Genomic DNA, 23970 nt, shown 5'->3' on the forward strand with positions numbered 1-23970 from the left:
GTTTCCAAGCAGCCAGTCCTGACACAGAAACAGGACGCAGGAAAAGAGAGAAGGACCATTTCACACTCTACAAGCGGGAGAGGTAAGGCCCCAGAGACAAAGGGCTGAGGGGACAGCTAGGCTGGGGGTCCCCCCCAAGAGGATGTGCCCCCCGCCCACTCTGGGGAACATGGAGCAGAGTCTGGAAATAGCTGGGACTGTCACATCTAGAAGAAATGCTCCCGGCATCTGGTGGGTAGGGATGCTGCTAAACACCCACCATTGTACAGGACAGGGCCCGGCAACCAGCAATTACCCCGTCCAAGTGCCAAGTGGGCCACAGCTTGAGGCCGTGAGCCAGCCTGAGGGCAGAGGGAGTCTGGGGTGTGAGATGGAGCTTGGGACTATGACTCAGGAGTCCTGGCTTCTGGTCCCCACTGCGCTGCTAACTCACCACTTGACTTTGGGCAAGTCATTTCCTTTTCCTGGGCCTCAGTCTCCAAAGCGGTAAAAAGCGAGGGAGGAATAAGAAAGAGCTCTGAACCCTAAAACAGCCGGTTCTATGCAGAACCACAAGGAGGAGGAGGAGAAAGGCACGGGTGTGCCGAGCATCACGGTGTATGGGGCGAAGGGCAGGTCCTGGGCACCCCTCGCACGGCCCCAGCCTTCTGGGGTGCTCCCCACCCAGGAAGGCAGCGGACAGGGCCAGGCTCAGGACAGTGTTCCCTGACCAGAGGGCAGGAGCCGTGGTGCCAGAGGACTACTCAGGATGGGAACTGTCAACTCCCAGGCAGGTGTCTGAGCTGGACAAAGGTCGGGGGGCCATATGCACCCACGCACCTCCTCCTGCCTCTCCCCACCCGGGGAAGGATGGGGGGAAATAGGGAGGGGCTCCAGCATGGGGACTGCAGGTTCTTACGGCCTGTCTGCCCTTCAGCGGATGCTCTCACATTTGCTTCCACAAGTGCCTTCCAAGGGAAAGACTATCGTGCCCATCTTCCTGATAAAGAGACCGAGGCTTGGAAGTTGTGGCTTGCTCAAGATCAACTGGCCTGTGGGCCCCTGGTGTTCATGCTCTTTCTGCTTCCCAGAGAGGAAGAAGGAAGGAGTGGGAGGCGCAGAGGGCGAGAGCAGAGGAACCCACCAGGAAGAAGGGAGTTAAGGGCGACAACAAACCGCAGGTTGTCCAGAACACCCTGCCCCAACCCCACCATCCATGCATCAAGGTGGCCCCCTAGGGCTTTTTTTTTCAATTATTTATTACTTTTTTAAGAGATTTCATTTATTTATTCATGACAGACACAGAGAGAGAGAGAGAGAGAGAGAGAGAGAGAGAGAGGCAGAGACACAGGCAGAGGGAGAAGCAGGCTCCATGCAGGGAACCCGACATGGGACTTGATCCCAGGCCTCCAGGATCACACCCCGGGCCGAAGGCAGTGCTAAACCACTGGGCCACCCGGGCTGCCCCTCCTAGGGCTTTCATGCGTTTATCCCAATGATGTTTCCAGGGCTCAAAGCATTTCTGGAAATTTGTAGGGAACTGCTTTAGGGCTGGTTCAAAATGCACACAGATGAGCCCCTCTCTGCACTTGGGGGGTCGATCCCCATTCTTGATCCCAAACAGGAAATTAGGTACCACATGTGGTTATCAGACTGGCCATTAGAGTCCCCATCAGCACTGTGGGGGTGTGCAGCGGGGTAGAGGTCTCATGGGTCTATGAACGAGCGGTGCGTGTATGTCGAGGGGGGACCTTTGTGCTTCTCTGCACAGGTGGCATGTGCAGCGGGGTCTGTGTGGTTCTATGCCTGAGTGGCTGTGGGTATGGGTGTGGGTGGTGAATCTGCTTGGGTCTCTGCTGCCTCTCCCAAATGGGTCCATCCGTGTGCATTAGCATGAGGAAGCTCACACAGGCACCTCCGTGGGGATCTGCCGGCCAGTGTGCATGAGCTCACACCCCGGAGCAGGTGTGGGCTGGAAGCTGGCAGCCCCTGCTGCAGCGGGACGAGCTGGCAGTGACTCCCCTGACCCACAGAAGGTATAAAACTATGGGGTGCAGGCCTGGACAGGACCCAGGAGCCAGGAGCGCTACCCCCAGGCTTCTTTCTCTGCTTGTGTCACATGAAGAGCGCCTGTCTGGCTCTGGAAGGTTTGCAAGCAGGAAGGGGGCAGGGAGGCAGCAGGAAGGGAGAAGGAAAGATCTGAGCAGCTTTGAGCTTTCATATCAAAATCTGATCTCACTGCCCCTGGAGAAGAACAGACATCAAAGAACACTCTGCAGCTGACAATTTTTAAAGCTATCAGAGCAGCCCGAGGCAAAGTGTCTGACGAGCATCAGGGCATCGACAGGCTGTAAGGATGTGAAGACTTGGTTGGTCCAGGGCAAGCAAGGCAGTCCGAGCTCCTGGCGCCCACCCACTCCAGCTCTTCAGCTGCTTCCCAGAACAAGGGAGTCCCACTGTGGCCTGAACAAAGCTCCCGGAGGTTGGCTAGGCCTGGCCCCGGAGGGTGGGACAACAGTCCAGCAAGTCTGCCATGGGAGGCAGGATGCCCCACATCCCTGCTGGAGAGTCCTGTGCTTGCAAATAATGCTTGAGCACACAAAGGGAGAGGCAGGAGAAAGGGGAGTTTGGGGTAAGAGTCCAGAGTCCCCTTTGCACACAGAACCTTGCCGGGGCTTGGTCACAGCGCTCTAGAATTTGCCTGGTACCCCCGGTACCCCCAACATCCATACACCATGGTCACTCACCCCCATTTAGGCAGGTGTGCGGGGTGGAAGGGACTTCAAGAAAATCCAGTCCTGTCACCAGTTCCCCTTTCCCATGTCCCTCCAAGGCAAGACAGTTCTCCTAGATGTCAGATCTCTCTGCCCGGCCTGCTGCAGCTAAAGCTCACTTTCTCCCACGCAGTCCCCCTGCCCCTGACCGGCCACTGCACGATGAACAGACCTAGAAAACGGCTGTCCAGTAGCAACGGCAGTAGCCTGGGAACCAAGGGGTCAGACTACTAAGGAGTAGTCTTCGATGGGCCTCGGTGTACCCCTCTGTGCAATGGGAGAGCACAACCAGATGACCCCTGACCTCCTGGCCAACTCCAGATGCTCCAAGATCCACTAAAGAGAAGATGCTGGGCCAGCACTGAGCCTCGTTCTCCTCTCCTGCTCGGTCCTGCCTGGGTGGCTCCGGGCTCCAAGCTCATCTGAGGCTCTTTCTGCAGCAGCGTCAGAGGCCCCGGGGGTTAGGACAGAAACAGTGTGACTTACAGGAAATGTGGAAGTACCCTCCAGGCTGCGGAGCTCGCGAGGGCCCTGCCGGGCAATCAAGAGGCTGATTTATTTTCATCAGTGAAATGCCGAAACCTAATCCCCGGAGCGAGCTGACCCAGCAGACGGTGGCAGGGAGCGCCCCACCTGGAGCAGAATTAGCTGGATGGCAGCCTGCCGGGTCTCACCATGGGGGCCGATGAGGGGAGGGACAGGGGGAGGCCAGCTCAGCCAGTGTGGCTCCAGGTCCCCCAGGAGGGCCTCTTCCCAGCCTGCCCCCGGCTTCCAAGGGTCTCCAGCAGGCAGGCGCAGCAGGGGCAGAGCCAGGCAAGCAGGCTTCCCCTTTTAACTCAGCCCCTCGTTTTCAGGAGCCTCAGACCTGGAGGCCTCTGGGTCCACGTGACCACGTGCAGGGGGCGCGGGGGCAGGGGGCCAGGGGCCAGAGCTCCTTGGACCCCTGCTCCTGGTAAGCCCTGGGGAGAAATGGCAGGCCTCGCAACCCCAGCTCTACACCTACGACTGGCTGGGCAAACGCTGGTAGCTTACTTCACCTCTCTGTGCCTACTTCCCCGTCTGTGGAATAGGAACAAGAAGACCCAGCCCACGGGAGGGTCATGAGGAGTAAAGGAAATAGTGGGCACCTAACGGTGTCTCACGCATTTTTCTCCTAGGCCCTAACCAAACTGCCGGTGGAAAATGTCAACTAAGTACAACGCTTGCAGAGGCCACTTGGGCACCCTCAAGATTATATATGCACATATTCTTCACCCAGCAATTGCACTTCTACAAATGCCACTTCCATCGATGGGATTACGCACACACACACATACACACACACACTGTGTGTACAAGGTTACTCTGCAGCATTTTTGGAAACGACAAAAGACTGGCAACAACTTAAATGTCTGTGTTACTTAAATACAGTTACATAAAACACAGAAAACACCTACAGTGGACTTGTCAGCCTCGGAAGAAAAGTGAAAACAGCTCTTCACGTGCTACTATGGAAGGGTCTCCACGATGCATCACTAGATGACAAAGTTCAGGATACAAGCCAAATCCTTGCCACGGCTACCAGAACCCCCATGACCTAGTCCCCATAACCTCTGACCTAATAGCCTACTGCAGCCTTCCCTGCAGTGACACTGGCCCCTCTGATGCTTCCCAAGCCTACGTACAACTCAGGCAAGCCGCTGTCTCAGGACCTTTGCACTTGCTGCTCTCTTGCCGGCAATGTTCTTCCTCAGATATTTTCTTGGCTGACTCACCCCTTCGAGTCTTTGTTCAGCTATCTCTTCCTCAGTGAGGCCTGGGCTGATCAGCTTTTTAAAAAATTTCAACTCACCCCTCCACCTCCCCTTTCCCAATCACCCTATTCTGCTCTATCTTTTCCCAGGGTGTTCATCACCGTCTAGCGTGCTCTCTCATTTACATATAATGTCTTTAATGTTTTTTTTCATGGTCTCTCTTCTCCCATTACAATGGAATCGTGATGAGGGCAAGGATCTTCATTTTGCTCACTGTTACATCCTCAGTATCTAGAACGGCTACTGGCATTTAGTAGGCACCTAGTGAATATTTGTTGACTGAGGAGAGTCCACATAGCAAAGAACACACGCGATTTGTTTTTGTTTTTTTCTTTTTGTCGGTGGAGCAGATTCAAGGTTACCCTTATTTTCACTCTCCCACACTCTGTTTCCTCAAATGGAAGAGAAAGGAGCAACCTTACAGCTGTGCCAGCCGTCACCATAACACACAGCCTGGGCATCGCCGATGACTGGTGCCAGGAAGGCAGGACCCATGGAGGGGAAGCCCCTGAAAAGACCCTTGGGGGCTAGGGCTGGCTCTGCCCTCCGCGATCCGTGTGACCTCCACAAATCCCCCAAGCCCGGAGCTAAGGGGGCAGCTCACCCCCCAGGGAACGGAGCCTGGTTGGAAGATGCCAGGGAAAAGGTGCCGACACCCGCACCTGGTTCAGTGTGGGAGGAAAGAACACCGGACGTGCAGCCAGAGGCCCAGTTCAACAGCTGCGATAGTCAAAAAATGAACTGACTTGCGCTCCGGGAAGCAGTTTATCAAGTGCCCCCCAAGGTCAGGGAGCCGTATCAGGAACAACAAACAGAACCGGCTGGCTTAGGACGCATAGGGCAGACCTAGGAGCCCAGAGACGATCTCAGTTAATTCTCAGCCCCAGGGGGGAGGTACCATCCTTGCCCCACGTTACAGGTGAGAACACTGAGGCTCACAGGCTAAGCCGTCTGCCCAAGGTCAACGGAAGGCAAGAGGGTCTCATCCGCGGCAGGATTCTGGCCTTTGTGTGTGATTCGAGGCTGTCTTTTCTCCGAATCTCCTGGTTCCTTCTCCCCTTCTGGACCCCGGTATGTGGCTCCCTGGGCACTCCCTCACCCTCCGCTCCACCCTCCCCAGCACTCCACCTTGACCAGCTCCAGCACCGCACCCCAGGACAGCGGAGTGGTGAGAGCGAGGTCAGTCTGAATCGAAGGCTTCTCTTTCCCTCCACCAAGCTAGACTTTGAGCAAGGCTGTGATGCCACTTCTAGGTTTGAAAACGAGGCTGCTCTCCACGCCACGTCGCCCTCCCAGCCCTGGGACAAACGCAGCCCCTCTGCAGAGCTGTGCACCTCTGAGCACCACCGTCCCCCAGGAGCTGCCTGTCCCCCGAGGAGCCGAGGCCCGGCCGAGATCCTCCTCCCTGTGGCTGTGAGACACACACCCCGCCCTTGTCCTCAGGCGACTCCAGGGCACGACTTTCTACAGCACCCAGGCCAGCACCCAGGCCAGCACGCCGCCCACCGCCTAGGCGGTGATCTGTAAGTACTGGGGGAATGAAAGGAGAGAGAAAAGGAAGGGAGAAAGGAAGAGGGGAAGGAAGGAGGAAGGATGATGGGTGAAAAGCAGCCACAGCTGGGTAGGAAACAATATCTGATTACTGGAAGCTTCCATTTCTTCCCTCGGACATGGCTAGAGTTGGTACCTTGGGGTCTTGCAGGCTCCAGCTACCTTGTGCTTGTCTGCGGGTCTGGCAAGAGGGGAAGCCTGTCTGCGGGTCTCCTCCTGCCCTGCCTGGAGCTCGATATTTGAGCACACCGGGAGGGCAGACTCGAGGCTCAGGCTGCCGGCCAGGAGCTCCGGCCCGTCCGAGCGCGGCTCCGGCCTTCCAACCTCCACCCGATGGCAGAGATTACAGAGGACCAAGGCACATTCACTCGGGAGGGTATTGGTTTACTGAATGTTCCCTGGGCAGACACTACTCGCCCAGGCCTGCCAGCTGCCTCACAGAACAGAGCCAGCCAAGGGTCTGAGGGCATCGGGACGAGCCCCGCCTCGCCCCACTAAGCAGGTGGCGGGGAGATGCTGGGTCAGTGGTGTCATCTTCTCCACCCACAAGGTCAGGCCGACCTTACATTTGGATTCTTAGCACTCTGATTGTTGCAGGACGTCAGCAGGGAGGACTCCCGCCCCCCGCCCCCCCCCCCCCGACTTGGGGGAAAAGAAGGCACCAGATCCTCCCCAGGAAGCCAGTCTATCCCGGCCTCTCTCACCACGTCTGTGGAGGCCATCCCACACGGACAGCCATCTCCCTTGTCTCCTGACATCTCTGCCCAAGGATGCCGAGGAGACAAGGGCCTGACCTCCCCACTACAGCTGATCCACTCTCTCACCGTCAGGAAGTGCCACCGGGTGGCTGACTCAAACCCTTCCTGCTGTAGACTAAGCCCATGGTCATCTATGATGTGACATAACAAGGACAGAAGATTCCTGCAGCAGCTTTGAAGGTCTCCGTCTCTGCCCATCCCTCCCCCTCATCCCCTGAAGCCACATCCCAGAAGGGCTGCCCTCTCCGGCAACCAGGTTAGGATTTCCCAACAAAAGTCAGTCTGGTGCTCGTGAACCCCAAGCTCTCGGTCAGAAGATCACCCCCTAAAGCCTTCTGCTCAAAGATGGGGGGCAGATGTATCAGTCCGGGATCCTTGGAACCTTTCCCTGAATTATTTGGGACCACCTTGCAAACCTGCACTCCTCTCTTACTGGTTCCTCCCACATCTGACCCAAAACTCCAGAAGGCAGGAATGCCAAACCCTTTGAAGGTACGTCAAGGGCCGATATTCACCACGGTGCACAAGTGTTCTTCCCTCCCCGCTGCCCAACTGCCTCGCTTCCAACCCAAAGGGGCTACCTTCTGGAGGAGGGGCTACCCTCCCTCACCCTGCCTGGCCTCGGGGACACGAAGGTACCCAGGGCCACAAGGGCCGCAGAGGCAGCTGGGGGCGCAGAATTCACCCACTTTTGCGTTGCTCGGCCATCCAGGGATCTGACACTTGGCCTCCCTCTCTAGGGGTTGGGGCAGCTTTTCTAGACCAGTTTAAGCACCAGCTCTAGGGCTGGAAAGAGATCAGACCAAGCAGCCGAAAGCATTTCGGGCTGCAGATGAATAATCTTTTAGATCAAGATCATTAAATGATAGGACGCAGTATCGATCCCGGACTCTGGCTCCAGACCCTCACGTTGGAGTCCTGCCTCCTCCGTTTACTCAGACACTGCCGTGGACGAGGCCCCCAACCTCTCTGCTACTACCCGTTCCATCCTTTATAAAACGGGAACCCCAGGGGCAACCGGATATTAACGTGGAAGTAGTGGGGTCTCAGTCGTGACAGAGGCCCCAGGAAGATGAACGCCCCACTCCGAAAGTAAGGCAAGGGATCAGCACACAAGGATGGCAGGAAGACATCGCTGGCATCGAGAGCAAAGAGACAATAATCCACAGGATGCAAATCACTTATCCAATAAGGGATCTGTTTTCAGAATAGAGAAGGAACTTATAACTCAATAGCAAATGGACAAAAAAAAAAAAAAAGATTGTTTTGAAGTGTCCAAAATATGTGAATAGACATTTCTCTAAAAAGAGATCTACAGGGTGCCTGGGTGGCTCAGTGGGTTAAGCTTCTGCCTTTGGCTCAGGTCATGATCCCGGGGTTCTGGGATCCAGCCTCCTGTCAGGCTCCCTGCTCAGTGGGGAGCCTGCTTCTCCCTCTGCTGCTCCCCCTGCTTATGCTCCCTCAATCCTTCTCTTTCTCTAATAAATAAATAAAATCTTTAAAATAAATTAAATAAATAAATAAAAACAGATCTATAGTGGCCAGTTAATGTGAAAAGATGCTCATCACCGTCCATTATGAGGGAAATGAAAACCCAACTGGCCAATGCACTTTATGCCCATTAGGATGGCTCGGGTACTGAAGGCAGGAGTTGGTGAGGACGGATGGGAGACGCATCATCAGACACTGGCTGCAGTGATATAAAACTTTGGAAACAGTCTGCTATGTCCTCAAATGATTGAACACATGGTGACCCTATAGCCCAGCCACTCCACCCCTAGGTATCTACACAAGGAAACGTGAAAACCCAAGTCCACATGAAAACTGGTCCATGAATGTCCACAGCAGTGTTCATTAAAATATTCAAAAAGTGGACACAAAACATCCACTGACTGAGGCATATGTGAACAAAACGTGGTATGGCCATAAGTGGAGTATTATGCAGCAACAAAAACAAAGCACTGACCCATGCTCCAACTTGGATGTGGCCTGAAAGTGTTCGGCTCAGTGAAAGAAGGCCACGTGCTGTATAATTCCATTTACAGGAAATCAGCAGAACATTCCAGTCTGGGGTCGCCTGGGTGGCTCAGCGATTGAGCATCTGCCTTCGGCTCAGGGTGTGATCCTGGAGTCCCGGGATCGAGTCCCACGTCGGGCTCCCTGCATGGAGCCTGCTTCTCCCTCTGCCTGTGTCTCTGCCCCCCACTCTCTCTCTCTCTCTCTCTCTCTCCCTGTGTCTCTCATGAATAAATAAATAAAATCTTAAAAAAAAAAAAAAAATTCCAGTCTGTCAAGGCACTACTGGGTATTTACCCCAAAGATACAAATGCAGTGATCCGAAGGGGTACCCGCAACCCAATGTTTACAGCAGCAATGTCCACAGTAGCCAAACTATGGAAAGAGCCCAGATGTCCATCGACAGATGAAGGGATAAAGAAGATGTGGTAAATCCACACAATGGAATATTTCTCAGCCATCAAAAATGAAATCTTGCCATTTGCAATGACGTGGATGGAACTAGAGGGTGTTACGCTGAGCGAAATAAGTCAGAGAAAGACAGTTATCATATGATCTCACTCATACGTGGAATTTAAGAAACAAAACAGAGGATCATAGGGGAAGGGAAGGAAAAGGTAAAACAAGGCGAAGTCAGGGAGGAAGACAAACCGTAAGAGACTCTTAATCACAGGAAATGAACTGAAGGTCCCTGGATGGGAGGGGGGATGGGGTAACTGGGTGACAGGCATTAAGGAGGGCACGTGATGAGATGAGCCCTGGGTGTCATCTGAGACTGATGAATCACTGATCTCTATCTCTAAAACCAATAATACATTATATGTTAATTAATTGGATTTAAATAGGATTCTAAAAATTAATGAATTAACTTTTTAAAATCTGTCAAGACAGAAAGGAGACGAGGCCGGAGGTGGGGCAAGAAACGGGGGCCGGGTGGCTGCCGATGGTTGGGGGTGTTGGAAATGTTGTACAGTTGGTGATGGTGATGGTGATGGTGATGGCGCACAACCCCAAACATACTAAAACCCACTGAATCATCCACTTTAAGACAGGTGGACGTTATTAAGTCAATGAATACAATTTTATAACATGATATTGGGAATATATAATATTAGCTGTTTTTCTGGGTTTTTTTAAGAGAGAGAGAGAGAAGGCCCCAAACTGTTCCATGGCTCTGAACTCCCTCGGACACCTCCAGGTCACGGAGCAAAGGGATCAGGAAGGGGGAGAGGCCACGAGGAATGTTGGAGAATGTTGTTTTGTTGCTGGGGGCCTCTCCCTCCCCCTCAACGAGTGCGGGAGCACAGAGAACAGGAGAGACAGGGACTGGCTTGGGCCAAAAGTCCAAGGGGCGAGAGGCAGGCAGGGGGACCCACAGAGGGGCTGCCTGGGTCACGTCCCCCCCAGGCTCAGCTGGGGCCCAGATGCATGAGGGTCCCCTCGGGCCGGGGAGGGGGAGCCGGCCTGGGCCCCTCGCATGCTGTCCCGTGTCCACGAGAGACTGCAGGGGACGAGGGACACCTGGGCCCAGAGGGTTGTGAGAGTCCGCCCGAGCGGCAGTCCCCTGCCTGAAGGAAACACTGATGGAGTGACCTACGGGGAGCCCCAGGGGTCCCCCAAACACCCACAAAGGTGCCGCAGGAGAGAAACAGTCAGCGTTCGACATCCTGGAATCTTCCATCGGCCAAGAGCTCAGGAGTGGTCATCCCCGCCTGCCCCAAACAGAGTGGGCAGGAATCCCCTCCTGATTCTCTCCCCCACACCCGTCCTGTCCTCTCTTCCTATAAGTCGGGAAACCTAGTGAGCTGCACCCCCCCCACGTGCACGCGCGCACACACACTCACACACTCACACACACACACACACAGTCGGTGCCAGGCAGGAGCTGACAAGGGGGAGGAACTGGCTGAATGAAGGGCCAAGTCCACTGGCACTGGACACACTGTCAACTGGCTGAGGATCTTTCGTTCTCTAAGTGGCCAGAACAGGCACGGGACTCGCCCTAATACCATGCGGGGGCAGGGAAAGCAGAGGACAGACGTCAGGCAGGGCAGCAGGAGACACAGGGAGTGGCCTGATGACCACACTCGACAAGGTCTGCCTGCTGATCAGGAAACAGTAGCGCCTGCTGGGGAGGACTAACCACGAGAAAGAGCACGGTGGCACCCGGCTCAGGGCAGGCGCCAAAGCCAGCCAGCATCTGGTCACTGGCATCGTTATCATCGCCTTCCCCCCTGAGGTCCCCTTGGGAATCCATCCTCTTCGTTTCACTGACAAGGGAACTGAGAACCAGAGAGGAGAAGTAACTTTGCCAAGGCCACACAGCAAGCTGGTGTCAGGGGCAGGTCTCCCGACTCCCAAGAGTGGGGCTCCCAGAACAGAGCCACTATGGATGGTTCCTGAGCGTAGAGGGGCCACAGGGATGGGGAATGTTTCTCAAGAGAGGACTTGTATACGTTCAAATCACCGCTCTACCTTCCTTCCTCCAGCCCTTCAATAATAACAATAGTAATAAACTCAAATTCCCGCCAGCAGAGTACATGCCAAGCACTCTGGATTTGACCTCTGACATCCTCATTGATCTTAACAGCAATCCCATGAAAAAAGACTGTTACTGTACCCGCTTTATAAAAATGACATTTGCAGCTCAGAGAGGTCGAGTGTCTTGACCAGGAAACACAGTCCTAAACAACAGGCCTTGGAACCTGGCCTTCTGATTCTAGGTCCCACAGACTTAGTCCCTATAGCAGAGCTCAGTCTGTTCAACATTATTTTCCACTTTCCATTTTCCGTGAACCATTTCTCTGCTCCCTTTGAAGTCAGGCTTGGGTGTGCGACCTGCTTTGGCCAATGAAATGTCAGCAGAAGGAATGTGTGTCACGTCCGGGCAGAAGCAGTGTGCACGTCACGGTGTCCACTACCCACTGCGGCGGTGATGATGGAAGCAGCTATGGGATGAAGCCACCAGCAGCCTCGAGTAAATAAGATGAACGCAGACCCCATGCCAACCCACACTGGACATGCGGCACGGGCAAGAAATATATATTTTGGGGCTGTTTGTTACCCGGCGTAACCAAGCCTCTCCTGACTAATACAACCACCACGAAGCTACACTGTTTCCCTGCTCCAAGCCCGTGAGGTGGGAAGTTTGGTGTGTCCATCTTAGCTCCTCCCAACTCACAAAAAAGACACAATGATTAAGCTCAAAGAGACAGAAAGAACCACTCCTCCAATTCCCTCATTTTACAGGAAATAAGGGAGATCTAAAGACAAGGAGTTACCAAGACACCCCCCGCCCCGAACAGTCTCCTGCCGCCCACGCCTCCCAGTGTGTCTGGCTCTCTCTCCATGTCTCTTGCCTACTTCTGTCTCCTTCTCACTCTCTGTTTGCTGTGTCTCTCTCCCTCAAAATAAATACATAAATAAATAAATATCAGAGAGTTCTTGGACGAGCCCAGCTCAGGAGAAGTCACCACAGACCAGGGGCCGCTGGCTGCCATCAGGGAGGCTCTTCCCCAGCTCAGACGACCGGGCTCGAGGAGGCGCTGGGTGTCCTGCAGAACTGGGAGCTCTCCCCGAGGAAGGGAATGGGGGAATGGCTCTCCTCACAGATCCTCCGAGGGCTGAGCAGCTTGGGCCCAAAACCACACCCCCTGTCACCAGCCGCTGGCTCTTGGGGGGCTTCCCACAGAAACGGGGAGGGACCGATGGGCACCACACAGGAGAAGCCCAGAAGAGGGGTGGTTACCAGCCCCCCCACTGTCTGCAGCCAGGCCCGGGGGCTTCTCACGTTCTCCGTTCCTTCCTGCGGCCCTGAGCAATCCGCTACTGCGCCCAGCACGCACCCTATTCCCCTGTACCCACTTAAGTTGTGACACACTCTGAACAACTCCACTCCCGAGGACGTTGGGGGACGGGAGACGTGAAGGGGGAGAGTGAGGGAACTCAGGCCTGGCCAGCCCCCGGGTGGAAGGCAGCCCACAGCTCTTGGTACGGAACTCGCTTCCGAGAAGGCTCGCCCTGGAACACTCTGGAGGAATTTGGAGGCGGCTCTGTGCAGCATAGGCAGAAATACAGCCCCACTCCCACCCACAGGGAGCTGGGATCTGGGCATGGGGCGTCAGAACTCAGGCCAAACGGCTAATGGGGCTTCTGGAGGCTGTGAAACGTGGTGTCAGCCAGAGCGCTGAGCTGGCAGGCTCCAGACCAAACCAGAGAAAGACAGACAGCCTGCAAGGAGGAGGCTGGTGGGGGGCCAGCCCACCCTCCCCGCCAGCGCCCGGGACCTGCGCCCCCAGCTCAGGACCAAGGCTCCAGGCATCCGACTACAGGCAACCCAGAAAACTCCTTCCTAGGTGTTGTGGGCTGACGTGCTCTCCCCCCAAGTTCATACGGGGGAGCCCTAACCCCCAGTACCTCAGAGTGTAATTGTGTCTGGAAAGAGGGTCTTTAGCAGATAATTAAGTTAAAACCCACTCTAGACACGAGTGGGCCCCAGGCCAATCTGACCGGTGTCCTTATAAAGAAGAGATGGGGACACAGAGGCACACAGAGGGAGGACCCAGCGAAGACATGCTGGAGAGAAGACCGCCAGCTCGGGAGGAACCAATGCTGCTGACGCTTTGCTCTCAGACTTCCGGCCTCCAGAACTGTGGAAAGACACGTCTGCCGTGTGAGCCTCACAGGCTGGGGTATCTTGTCGTGGCCGCCCAAGCAGACTCAGACACCGGCCTGCGGGGTGCACCAGAGGGTGCTACTCCCGAAGTGAGGAGGCCTGGAGACGGCAGGTGCTCCCCTGCTCCCCAGCCACATGTCAAGGCCTGGAACCTTCTCTGGTGAGAAAGTTCTTAATACTGAGTTTCTAACGGATTCTTCACCTGTCACCACTTCCCCTTCCTTCTGGCCTGAGTGCAGGGTCCCTGAGCATCCACGGCCACCACACAGAGGCAACTCGCCCTTTTCCCTCTATTTCTCTCCAAATTTCTGGACTTGTCCACAGTGAAACGGCCTGCCCGGTGCGGCGTGAGCTCTCTGCCGTCCAAAGGTGTAAGAAGTTGGACAAGCACCTGCAAGGACCCCGCCCCCCGTATTAGGGGGTGTGGGGCGCTGAACACACTGAGCTCCAAGGGAGGAGGGAAGGGACCAAGGGAGGAGGGAAGGGACCAGGGTCAGACTCCTGGATTCAGTAGCCACCCCATGTCCTATCTCATGACCCCCGCAGCACGACTAACTACATCCACATGTGGGTGTGGCCACTGGTGCAATAGGACGACTGGAGCCGAGGTCGTGCAAAGGGGGGCCTCTGCACGTGAGGATGACCTCCCCCCTGGCAGGCCCACAAGTGCCAGCCTCTGTGTCCTCACTGTGGCAGAAGGCCAGCAGGCAGGCTCCCTGACAGGCCTGGACCGCCCCAGCCTGGGACGTGGGCCTACAGAGCACAGGGCTTTTCTTCCATCGTTTCTGCTGCTGAGATGGATCTGCGATGCCCCAGGGAGTAGAAACTTGAACTAGGGGGCAGCCCAGGTGGCTCAGCCATTTAGCGCCACCTGCAGCCCAGGGCATGATCCTGGAGACCCGGGATCAAGTCCCACATCGGGCTCCCTGCGTGGAGCCTGCTTCTCCCTCTGCCTGTGTCTCTGCCTCTGTGTGTGTGTGTGTGTGTGTGTGTGTGTGTGTGTGTGTGTGTCTCGTGAATAAATAAATAAAATCTTAAAAAAAAAAAAAAAAAAGAAACTTGAACTAGGAGTGGGGGGTTGGGGGAAGACAGAGGTGCAGCTCCCGGCACAGACGGTAAAGTCAGGGTCTCCTGCAGAAGCTGGAGGAATAGCGGGCAGAGGGCCGACCGCAAGGCGGCGAGGAGCAGCCCAGGCCCGAGATCGGCTGTTCCTGGTCCCCAGCGCCTGGCTCAGTGCCCCCTGCTGCCCCTCTGAGTCACCCAGTGGCCTCTGGGGGGCCTGGCCCGGCCTCTCGGATCCCTTCCCTCACGGGCCTGAAATAGGAGAGGCGTGCCACTTGCAGAAACGACCTGATCTCACCTCCGACACGCCTCCCCTATTTTGAGCGGCCTTCCCCTCACCAGAGGCCTTGCGGTGGGAGCAGCCCCACAGCCTCCTGGGGGGCAGGGGAGGGACACCAAGGGATGCGCCTCAGCTGTCCCCGGCGCTGACGTCCAGCTAAGCATCTGCCGCAGGCCGGCCCGGTGCTCTCCTGGCTGCCACGCTCCAGATCCCAGGGCCTCCGGCGCCTCTCCTTGCTGAGACTCAGGACAGGGGTCTGCCCAGTGGTCAGAGGCGGGGACGGAGGGGCCAGATCCACCCAAGCTCAGAGGCGACCCAGGGAGTGTCACAGGGCCTGGTGCCCGGAACACAGGCCTGCGGTTACCAAAGCAGCACAGCGATGAGCACTGGGGTTTCACACCCAGACCTGCTCCTTACTGCTCCTTACTGCTCCCGCGGGTTACTAAACCCCACTGTGCCTCAGTTTCCCTACCCAGGCATGAAACCAGTGCCCACCTCACAGGGCGGCTGTGAACACTAGGCAAAGGGAGACTTGCAAGGGCTGGGCACCATGACTGGCATGTGGCAAAGCCAGAGCGGGCTCCCAAGGCCAAGACCAAGACCTCCTTGGTCTTCTCTGCAGAGACACCCGAGATGCTGGCCACGGTCATTACGTGCAGAGACTCCTGAGGAGCCACCACAGGCAGCCTCCGCAGCTCCTACTCCCCACACGATGCTCAAAATGATTTGTCCACTCAATCCCCCTTTTACAGCAGAGCAAACCAAGGCCCTGAGAGGATGGCTTCTTGTCAGAGGGTCTGGACCCAGGTAGTTCGGCTCTAGAGGCCACCTTGGGGACCCCTATGCTAAACCGCCTTTCATGACCGTTGCTGCATTAAGCCAAGGACACGGGCGCCACTAACCATCCCAGTCTGTAGAAAAACAAACTGAGACTTGGAAGGCTAGGTAAGGCCTCCAGTTACGGAGGGGGATCGGGGACCTGGAGCGGACCCTGGGTGGTCAGGCCTCAGGCACACAGGCTGACCCACAGCACCTTGGGGTTAGCCTGCCTCTCCCAGTCCATGGCTTCCCTGGGGGGCAGGCAGGGCCACCTTGGGTACCATGTCACCCACAGAGCCCAGCCCCCCAGCCCCGGGGCCACTCCTAGGAGCCCCCAGGCACCTTCCAGGCTCCAGCTTGAGCCACTTCCTGGGCACCCCGGAGTCTTGGAGGTTAGGTGCCCTTACCCCAAGAGTGTTACATGGGGACACTGAGGTACAGGGACTTGCCCCCAAAGGAGATGGACTCAGGCCTCCTATGTCTCTCTCTTGACCAAGGAAATCAGCCAGAAGAAAATGCTTTAATCTCTGGGCCCCAGAACCTAGAACCTTCCAGAAGTGCCTCCAGCCATGAAGAAGAGCAGGACTGGAATAATGATCATTGCTCCCACCCCACGGCTGGCTTTCCCGTCCCTGTGGGGGATGCAGCCCAGCAGCAGCAGGGGGCACACAGATGGACAGGCGGGGTCTGTCCTGGTGACCACCCCAACCTCATCGCTCCCGGTCCAGGCCAACCAGCTGGCTAGACGAGGCCAGGCCAGCGAAGAGGACAGCAGAGCCTCGATCTGCTTGCCCTGCCTTCCCTTCCCACCCTCCAGGCATAGGGCCAGCTCCTCAGCCTCCAGACAGGAGCCCCTCTGTCCCTGCAGGATGAGCTGACGGGTTCCATTCCCCTGCCCCGGGGGGGGGGGGCGGGGGGGAGAGGGAGGAGGCAAGGGGCGGAGAAGAATCCAGACTCCCTCAGCCTCTCCTTCCTACCCCATTCCTGCCTCTAGCTGCTGCTCCTCCTTCTGCTCCCCCGCCGCCTGCCCCCTGCCTTCCCTCTGGCAACGTGTCCCCATCAGGCCTCCCACAGCCTCTCCTGTCCCCTTAACTCTTTTACCTTTTGGTTGCTTGGCACCTTGCAGTTTACTGAGTATTTTACATTGGCTGCTGCACAGAATCCACAGCAGGGAGAGACGGGGACACATTAAAAATACCTTCAAATTGCCAAGTGTTCTTGTGAAAAATGCAAACATCCCCAGAACGTTGAACAATTAGGCTGGCAGTAGCTCCGAACTAAATCATTCCGTCCTCTGCCCTCTCCCCAGCCACTCAGCACAGCAGAGGGGGCCCCGGGGAGGTGGGGAGGAGTGCTTGGGGCGGTGCCTCTGCGGGGTGGGGTGTCTGGGCCCCTGGGGGAGGGGGTGGAGGGAACTAAGAAGGTAGACTTGAGGACAAGCCATCCACTTTGCAGTGTTGCCTGTAAACAACATGCTCTCATCAAGCCCTAAAGTCTGGCCCAACCACTGCCCTCATCCCACTTGCTCTGAGCTCCATCACTCCTTCTGGTATCTCAGAGGTCAGAGGGAGAAATTTTTTTTTTTTTTTCAAGGAAAAGAAGACTTTCAGGGTGGAGTCAACATATCCAAAACCCTGGAGAAGAAGGTGGAAGGAGGATGGGGAGCAGGTGGGGGTCCAGGAGGCCTGGCTCTCTTTAACCCAGTTCTGCCACAGGGCTCAGAGTCCCCGGGACGCCACAGCCTCACCCGAGGACCAGCTGCAGCCCAGGGGCCGGGAGCTGGTATCCTTGAAAGCATGTATCCATTGGGCAGTGGGGTAAACCAGAAGACCCTTCCTTCGAGTGGGGCGGGGGGGCGGGGTGCTCTTGGTTATCCCCAACTGCAAATCCGGGGGTGGGCCAACAGTCCTGAGGATCCTTTGGGCTCCCACATGCTGCAGTCCCAGGATTAAATCAGAAAAGCAAGTCTAGGCCAAACCCCAGACCCGGCATCTCGAGGGCTCCCAGGATGCTGCCTTTGGAGGCTCCGCCCTGCCTCCCACATGCAAATGAACCACACAAACAAACACAATCCACACATCACCCCCCCCCCCCCCCCCCCCCCCCCGCACTGAACTGAGCTGCAGTTGCCCACCTGACATAATGCTAGGTTGTGCAGCTAAATTAAACATGCATTAATTTCGACCTTGGCTTAACTTTTCAAATTCTGCAGCCTATCGGTCTCCAGCTCTCAAACATTTTCGTTGGCCGTCGATGAAAGCATGTAGGACCCGCGTGCTGTGTCTACTACATTCCTAGGGCTCTGACCCCAGGGAACTCAGGCCTCGAGCCTGGAGAAATCTAACGGCGGGTTTCAAAGAAATCTAACAAAATGCCGCATTTGTGGCAAGTGACAGGTATGTCAAGCTCCGCTCAAGGCCACCTCCCCCAAGGAGCCCTCCCAGACCACTCCAGCTCTCAAGAGTCCCTCCCCGGCCAGGGTCAGAGCACAGGCTGCTTACAGTTGGTGGGACTCATTCAGCAGCAGAGGCACACCGTGGTCACGTGGCCGTTTGGCTGCATTCGTCACCTGTGTCTTGGTTATTCCACACACTCGTGCTTTGTCTTACTGTCCCCTCACTGAACCGGGAGCTCTCCGAGGTGCCTGGACCTCTCCTCGGCCTCCGCCGAACCCTGTGTGCTGTCTCAGGCCACGGGAGCAGGGCAGTGCTGCGGGGAGGGGAGCTGGAAACCCCGGTGCCACCTACCCTCCATGCCGTCCTCTCGGTGCCCATCGAAGTTGTCATAGGAATCCCAGCGGATGAGGGGGTCGGAGGTGTTATAGTCCACGGACACGCTCGGCCCGTTCTCCAGGTGTTCCATGCCTGACGGAAGGAGGCAGGAGGGCAGTGCAGAGAAAGGGAAAAGGCCGATCAGCAGCGAGGCAAACAGAAGAAGCCAACGGCTCCCCTGGGGCTGCCCCCTGAGGGGCTTCTCATTCTCCTGAGCATGGTGGGGTGCGGCCAGCGGCTTCAAGTGGACAGAGAACCCAGGAGTCTGGTTTCTTGCATTATCTGTTTTATTTTATAGTGGGGGGCAGAGGGAGAGGGAGAGAGAGAAAACCCAAAGCAGGATCCACGTCCACCATGTAGCCTAACGAGGGGCTCGATCCCACCACCCAGAGATCATAACCTGAGCCGAAGTCAAGAGTCAGGTGCTCAACCGACTGAGCCACCCAGGTGCCCCTGGTTCCTTGCATTCTTGAAAAGCCTCATATGTGGTCATGGGGGACATCAGGATGGGACACTGAGGAATGAAGACCCCTCCTCCTCCAGAGGAAAGCTGGGGGGCCCTCTGGCTAAGCATCTGTTTCTTCCTTTTCCATGTCCCGGGCCCCCCCCACCCCGGGGCAGTGCCAGGAGACCGGAAGGTCTGCCCCTGGAGTCGGGGGAGTGTGGAAGAGGCTTGTGCTGCGTGGCATGGGGTAGGGACAGCAGGGAAATCCCAGCCATGACACTGAGAGGACACAAGGGCATGCTAGCCAACCCCCTGCCTTCCTCTTCAGATGCTCCCGGCTGCAGGCAGGACTCTGAGGGGAGAAGCAGTCTCTCCCACTCATCCACGGGAAGATGACGGCCGCACAGGCCGCAAGTCCTGCCTCCTGGGGCAAGTCCCTCTCCTGACCTGGCAGTCCCTCCTTGCCTCTTCCCAGAGTTCCTCCGCCGGTAGCCTAACTTCGTCTCATCTCACTCTGTTCTCAAATAGGATGGAGAACAACTGGTCTCCACATATAACCAGTCCAAAGGCATACCAGCTATTATTAAATCGGCCTTCTCATCTTCAGGTTGAACCACCTCAGTCCTCATAAATACTTCTCTCACCCATCTAGCACCTCTGAACGTCCCTTCAGCCACTCCCCGCATCTACCACAGCCCCCTAGTCTCCGAATATAACGGGACGGTGACCTAATGGGACCAGAACGGTTTATCCAGCCCAGCACCTCTTGGTCAGCTCTTTTATTTTTATGATCCAAAGATTAAGTCATTGGTTCATGTTTAGCCAGGGGTCCACTGTGATAGCCAGATCCTCTACTGCTGGCCTGCCTCTCATTCACAGGGAACTTGCTCATTGTAAAGCACATCAGTGGGAGAATGACGGGGGTGGAGTGAGGACAGGTGAGGATGCAGGCAAGGGGGTGGGGAAAAAATGAACTCTAACAAGCTTTTACCTTGAATTTTCTCTGGTCCGTAAGAAAATACAAATTCTACTTTGCCATATTCTGGAAATCGATCATCTGAAAAGGGAGAAGGAAAGACAAAAATGAGCAGTTAATTCCCCAAACGGACTTCAGCTTCATCTTTCAGGAGGAGGTAAAAATAATATGCAAATCTATGGCTGATCATACTATATAGATAATGAAATGGCCTCTTGCCCACCTTTGGCCCAAGTGCTACTTGCTTGAAACCATTCCCAACCGTTTCTATTTCTTGTCCTACTAGCAGTTGCCTCTAAGACTCTAAATAATAGCCACTGTTTTTATGCCACTATTTCTAGACATACCAGTTTCAAGCAATCTCCATCGATTTACCACGATGACGGTAATTAATTTGGCCCGCTAATATCACTCCCATATCCCTTCTCACTAAATCAATTAGTAATAGTATTTATTCTGATTTCCTTTGCGACTTTAAATGCTACAACTAAGCCTCTATTTCGTGAGCTGTCCATTTTCAATGGTGTCCCCTGACTCCCTCCATGTAAGAGAAGAAAATCCGTGCCCCCACTTTCTCCTCCCTTCACCAAGTCCATCTTTATGTCGTCTGTTTTCCCTTCACTTTTCCTTGTTAAGACTGATAACATTTACATTCCGTTCCGTAATGATTGTGGCATCCCCTCTGCTTTTGCCCTCCTGGCTCCAGTACAGAGGAAGCTCACCACAGAAACATCCTTTTACTACATGAGCCAGACTGCACTGCGGGGGGAGGGGGTCAGGCTCCTCCCCCCCCTCCCCCCCGAGCGCCAGCCCTACTCTCTGCTCTTGGCCTAAGACCAATCTGGACACAGATCACCATCCACTGCTTGTGGGAAGAGATGTTACAGGAGGGATGGCAGGCGTTCCCTGGGGCGGGAATGTCTCCGTCACTGCAGGCGCTGCTTCGTGGTATCACGCTTGTGTGTCTCTTTTTCTCCCATGGAGCTGTGAGTTCCCTGAGGGCAGGGCCAGACTTCTATCTCTTTGTAACCTGAGACTAGCACCTGCCTGGCACATATAGACACACAAGTATTTCTTGGTGGATGGATGGGTGGGTTTGGGTGAGTGGGTAGATGGTTGGATGGGTAGGTAGATAGATGGGTGGGTGGATGGATGGGTATGGATTGTTGGATAGATGGACGGATGGAAAGATCTGGATGAGTAGGTGGATGGATGGATGGATGGATTTGGATAAGTAGGTAGATGCATGGGCAGATGGGTGGATGAGTGAATGACTGAACGGATATGGATATGTCTCAGGTCTGAATGTGATACAGACATAACCCCAAATAGATAAAGAAGCAAAGCGAGACACCTCCCCAAACACCTCTTCTTCCCTCAGAAAATGGTCCCCCCTTCACTGGTGCCATAGCTCCTCCATCAGTGCTCTTCTACCCTGTGGTATAATTATTCCTTGTGAGGTCTATCTCTCTACTCAGTGAGCCCACCTTTGAAGGCATCATCAAGGTCTTCCTTCCCAAAGACAACCCCCAGGTCATGGATGGCACAGGTGTGGAACTGCACACGGAAGATGACATCCCGGGCTGGGCTCCGGAACTTCTTATGGTAACACTTCAGCTGGGTGGGAAGAGAGCAGAGCCCATCAGGGACCCGAGGATGGGAGATCAGGTCTCAGGGAGCCTCCTTCTTAGCACCATGACTGAGACCCCAGGTGATCCCTTAATGAGGGAGAGGTCACCAGTACCAAACAGGATCTCAGAGCTATCTGGGGAAACTTCTAGAAAGCAGAATGTTGGAGGCCAATCTTGCCCTGTGGGGAGAAAACTGTCCTCCCAATAAGTTCCTGCACACAGAATGCAAAAAAGGAGGAGTGACTTTAAATTGCAGGAGGAAAGACTGAAGTTAGAATTGAGGGAGTCCTTGTCACCACAGGAAGCCAGGCGAGTAACAGCTCACACTGAGAGATATTTCCCTGGAGATTTTCTAGAACAAGAGACAAGCACAGGAGAAGAGGTGTCCACCTCTGAGGCAGGGGAATGGACAAGGACTGTCGGAGGCCGGAAGGCCCTGCGGGAGCCCTGATGGCCATCGAGGAGTGACAATCCTGTCTGAAGAGGCAGGAGGGGAGCAGGAAGACAGAAAAAACGAGAAAAAATAAACAGGGAGGAGGGGGCACTCACCAAGATGTCTCCCTTCAAGAGCAGCCCGGGCTCGATGGTGATGCAGATGCTGGTCTGGCTGTCTCCTTGGACATTGCTACAGGAGAGAGGGGAGCAGGGAGCAAGAGCTGCGGAGGGGGCACGCCTGTTCCCTGCTGCCCCCTCCTAGGGGCTCCCTGTGGCTCAGCCCTCTGCAGGCTGAGATCCTCCTGGAAGAGGTCCTGGCCCTTCCCCCGCACCCTTGCCCCCATCGTCGCCCTCGTGCAGCCCTGGCCGCTCATCCCCTGGGATACCTACTAGATGCCAGACGTGTAGACAGGCTGCATGGCCTGGTAGATCCGGAGAAACGGCCGACATCCTGCAAGGGAGGGTGGTGTCAGGCGGGGTGCGGGGCAGAGGGAGAAGCAAGGAAGGGCTGGGGGCAGGAGAGGCAGGCAGGAGACACGAACAGAGAAAGGAGGAAGGGATACTAACTCTTCATCTGAGAGGCACTTTTAAGTGGACAAGAGCCCCTGCCGCATCCAACATCACGTGCCGGCGGGCGCTGCCAAAATCTAACCCGTGACTGGACCCGGGGCTTAAAGAAAGCTCAGGAGGTGGGGCCTCCAACCCAAGCCCACGCTTTTACCCCCGATGCTGCCCCTTGAGAAAAGAAGATGGGAGACAGCGGGGAGGGAAGCCAGGGGGCCCGGGCAGGTACCTCCTTTAGACTCGAAGTTGGGGATGCCGTGCATGATCACGTGGTGCAGAAACAAGGGCTTGTTGTTCATTTTGATGGAGCCAGAGAGCAGGCCACTGAAGTAGTGCACGTACCTGGGGGGCCGGAGAAGGGGGGCTTCAGCCAGGAGAGCTGTCCCACAGCAGAGCCTCCCCGCCACCACCCCCACCTCTCTCCCGGGCCTCCTGGAAGTGGGGGTCTCCACCCCAGCACAGTCCTTTCTTGCTGCCGGGAGCCCCAGGTAGGAGGAGGAGCAGGTACCACTCAACCAAGGAGCAGAATGGAGCCAATACTCCTGTTTGGGGGGGTTCTCTGGCGTCCCCTGGTGGTCAACGTGAGCATCTCTTCCCAGCCTCCCTCCCACCCAAAAAGTTCCTCCCCCGCATCCCTGACAGGTATCAATAAGCTGCTCACCGCTGCCCAAGGCAAACCCCTCCAACACCCTCACACGGAGCTGAAACCAAGCTTACGCTTGTACCCGTTCAGCTACATGACAGTCCAGCAAACAGTAAGAGCTTAATAATTAGAGTCCTTTACTTTTTTATACCACACTGAAGTGTAGGAGATCCCTCTACACATGGTATTGAAAGACACCTAACTTCCACCAAGTCCATCAAGTATCCCCATCCCTACGGTCAATACTCCCCAATTCTTTTTGGATCGTGTTGGAAGAACCCAAGAGTTAATCCAACTCCACTCCTTCTAGAAGAGAGGGGAAACTGGGTGCAGAAAGAGTTGCTAACACGCAGCAAGGACACACAAGCTGAGCGTGGGTGGGGAGAGAAGGAAGCAGTCTGAACTTCGGTGCACCTGCTGGAGAGAGAGGTCAGTCCCTCTGCTGTGGATTGGTCGCCGCACCCTTCCTCTCTGAATGGCCAGAGGACGCTGAGCTGCGTCCGACAGACCAATCCGCATGCATCCTGAGACTCCGCGCCAGAGGCCAGGGAGCTCTCTGAGGCTGGTGGAACCAGAACCCACGTGACCGTGACAATGGTCCCCTCCTGTCTCTTGACTCCCTGGCCCACCTCCAGGCTTGTGCGCCTCTGTCCCCGGGCCTGGGGTGGGGCCACCTCACACTACCCAAGCAAGATAATCTGATGGGCAGCCCCGGTTCCTGGTCAGCCCTTGCCCAGCCCCCAGCCCCATTACTCAAACCGGAAACCTGGAATGGTGGTTCCTATCAGATCTCTCAAT

The 23970-nt window shown here is 55.7% G+C and overlaps 1 protein-coding gene across 11 annotated transcripts in view; it reads right to left on the bottom strand.

Annotated features, from left to right (window-relative positions):
* The window catches only part of TNS1 (tensin 1), a 184964-nt gene that overhangs the window by 59006 nt on the left and 101988 nt on the right, over window positions 1–23970 (bottom strand). For all 11 annotated transcript variants that reach the window (XM_041737617.1, XM_041737613.1, XM_041737614.1 and 8 more), the window contains 6 exons: window positions 22759–22871; window positions 22356–22416; window positions 22080–22155; window positions 21387–21516; window positions 19915–19980; window positions 18455–18571 (listed from right to left, as the gene is read on the bottom strand). In XM_041737617.1, coding sequence (XP_041593551.1) covers window positions 18455–18571; window positions 19915–19980; window positions 21387–21516; window positions 22080–22155; window positions 22356–22416; window positions 22759–22871 — 563 coding nt within the window. The remainder of the gene's footprint in view (window positions 1–18454; window positions 18572–19914; window positions 19981–21386; window positions 21517–22079; window positions 22156–22355; window positions 22417–22758; window positions 22872–23970) is intronic.

Source organism: Vulpes lagopus, chromosome 22, assembly GCF_018345385.1.
Source record: "Vulpes lagopus strain Blue_001 chromosome 22, ASM1834538v1, whole genome shotgun sequence".
Lineage (NCBI taxonomy): Eukaryota > Metazoa > Chordata > Mammalia > Carnivora > Canidae > Vulpes > Vulpes lagopus.